The sequence below is a fragment of the Seriola lalandi genome, unplaced genomic scaffold, assembly GCF_002814215.2.
Source record: "Seriola lalandi dorsalis isolate HSWRI2012SDOR001 ecotype SW California unplaced genomic scaffold, Sedor1 jcf7180002052937, whole genome shotgun sequence".
Classification (NCBI taxonomy): domain Eukaryota; kingdom Metazoa; phylum Chordata; class Actinopteri; order Carangiformes; family Carangidae; genus Seriola; species Seriola lalandi.
In genome coordinates this window covers 6,218-8,623 of record NW_019523490.1, presented here as the reverse complement: position 1 = coordinate 8,623, position 2,406 = coordinate 6,218, and the positions used below count along the sequence as shown (strand labels likewise).

Genomic DNA, 2,406 nt, shown 5'->3' with positions numbered 1-2,406 from the left:
ACTGCTGCTTTTTTTTGGTGTGTTACGGACACACACGGTGGGATATCGTGAAACTAATTTACATTACTGTCCACTCTAATCAGGTGGCATGTGTATTATGTTGCTAGCACGCTCGCACGTGTGCATGTTTGTGTGTGAGCTGTTAAGAGGATTAGTTGATAAGACTTGATCAGCATCTATTTTGATAACTAAGTTATTTTTCAAGCAAATACCCCAAATGCATTTGGTGATTCCAGCTTCTTAAATGTGACAGTTTGCTGCTTTCCCTTGTCTTATAATTCAGTAAACTGAATATCTTTGGATTTTAGACTATAGACTATATGAATGTGTCACTTTGGGTTATGTTAGATTTGGATGGGCATATTTCACCATTTTTTCATGTTGTATAGATTAGTCTAGAAAATAATCAATAGGTGAATCTATGGTGAAAATGATTGTTTGTCAGTTGTGGCTCTATATGTGATACAAACCAAATGGGGCTTGCTCATAATACTGCAGCTAGTGGTCAAAGCCTCAACATTGTGCCTGTAGTGTTGCTGTTCTTGTTGGCTGCATTGAATAGGGAGCAGAGTCATTCACTGTGGTTATTTTTGTAGTATCTGTGATTCATTTTCTGATGCTTTACACCTTATGCATTGTTCAACCTGCATTTCTTCTATTCTGTGTTGGTCTAAGGTACAAAACCTATTAGGGACACTTGAGGTCTTGCACCCGTCTTACCTACACAGCTCATCTCTGGAGCAATAGTTCTGCAGGCTGAGGCAGTTAGGCTTGCCCACCCTTTCCTCCCCTCTGCCATTCTCCTCATAGGAACATGACGGGACGATGGTTTTCCTCCGGCGCTCCCCACACAAGGTGTCAGAGCAGGGACAGAAGAGCAGAGCGAAGCTGTACTCCTCTGGCACGCGCTCAAGGAAGCGCCGCAGGGCTCTGTGGCATTTCTGCCGGTTACAGTTGTTCTCGGAGACTGTTGCTCGCTTGGTGCAGGCCACGACATATTCTGATCGCAGGGAGCCACATTTCTCATACAGGCCACAGTCCTGAGCTGCCTTCAGACACTGGTTTTGGCCATCCACAGATAGAGTGGAAGCTGAGAGGGTAAACGGAGTAATGTATATCAAGAAATAAACTTATATTTCATTCGTGTTCCAAATGAGTAAGAGTAAGAGTAGTGCTCTACCTGCCATGATGGAGGCCATACGTGACATCTCAATGTTTCTCACCAGATTTAACTCCAGTTCTTCATATGGAGACACCTCATACTCATCATATGCTAAAAAACACAAGCATAGTGAAGTTATAACATGAATTATGCAGTTGAGATTAAAACACACACGCACACACACACACACACACACACACACACACACACACACACACAAGCGTGCACGCCAACGCTTAAACCCACCTGCAAATCTCACAGTCCAGTAGACCCTGAGGCAGTGTTCCTCCCTGCGAGAGCCACGCTGACACTTGCAAACCTGAAGGGGGCGGTACTGCTGCAAGGAGTTCTGGGCCTCCAGGCACTCCAAACGAGCATCTGGGCCAAGGGGCGACACCGCCTCCTCAGCTGCACAGTACTCCAGCAGTCGATAGAGGACCATGCAGGACTGCTCCTGGATGCAGCCCTGCTCCGCCACCAGGCAGTCAAAGGATGCAGATACTGGAACACCACCTGGAGGAGAGGTTGATATTGTCAGTGGACAAAGCTGTTGGCTGCTTACCAACATTACCCTCAATAGATTCGTTGCTGTATAATGCATATCTATCATCCAATATTAGTCCTTAAGCTAAATAGGCTGTAATTACAACAACAAACTAAGAGCTCCTTAGACTCTCCACTGCACTGCAGGTTACTATAATATCCAACCAGGAAGATTAAATTGAAAACACACGAGTGTAATGGAGCAGCAACGTGAGTGAAACATCAGTGCTTCTCACAGAAACACAGGAGTCTCTGAGATAATTTAACAACACCATAGGGTTGTGTTATGGTTATAATTATATCATAATTATTTCATCATCTTCTCGTTGGGACTCCTAGTTGACTTCTCTCCTGTTATTATGCACACAAGTGTATCATACTTTTTATGAGTACACCATTTTCTTCAGCACACCATCTCCAAGTTTGTAGTGACGAGAGTCACAAGTCCATCACCATCCGCCACCTCAGACTGTGGTACTGTGTGAAAGCCAGGTAGTGTGTGTTAGCGTCATCTTTTGTATCACACACAACAATGCTCCTGGATCAGTGGTCTCAACACATGATGTCATAAATTCAGTAAAATCTATGGTGTCAAGTTTCAAATATGCCGTCTGTCAGGCTTTAGCTTATCCTCCGTCATAGCACCTTTATTTAATTTTTTTTTTGCATTCTGTTGTTTAATCTCCTATGCTAATGTCACA

General features: G+C 43.9%; 1 protein-coding gene across 1 annotated transcript; it reads right to left on the bottom strand.

The window, feature by feature from the left end:
* Positions 1-720: 720 nt before the first annotated feature.
* Positions 721-1,675, bottom strand: LOC111650807 (GDNF family receptor alpha-4-like; the record flags this gene model as incomplete). The annotated part of the gene is made up of 3 exons (XM_023400726.1): positions 721-1,090; positions 1,181-1,273; positions 1,409-1,675. Coding segments are annotated over 3 exons (730 nt in total), but the record flags the coding sequence as incomplete, so codon positions are not given.
* Between the last annotated feature and the right edge of the window lie 731 nt (positions 1,676-2,406).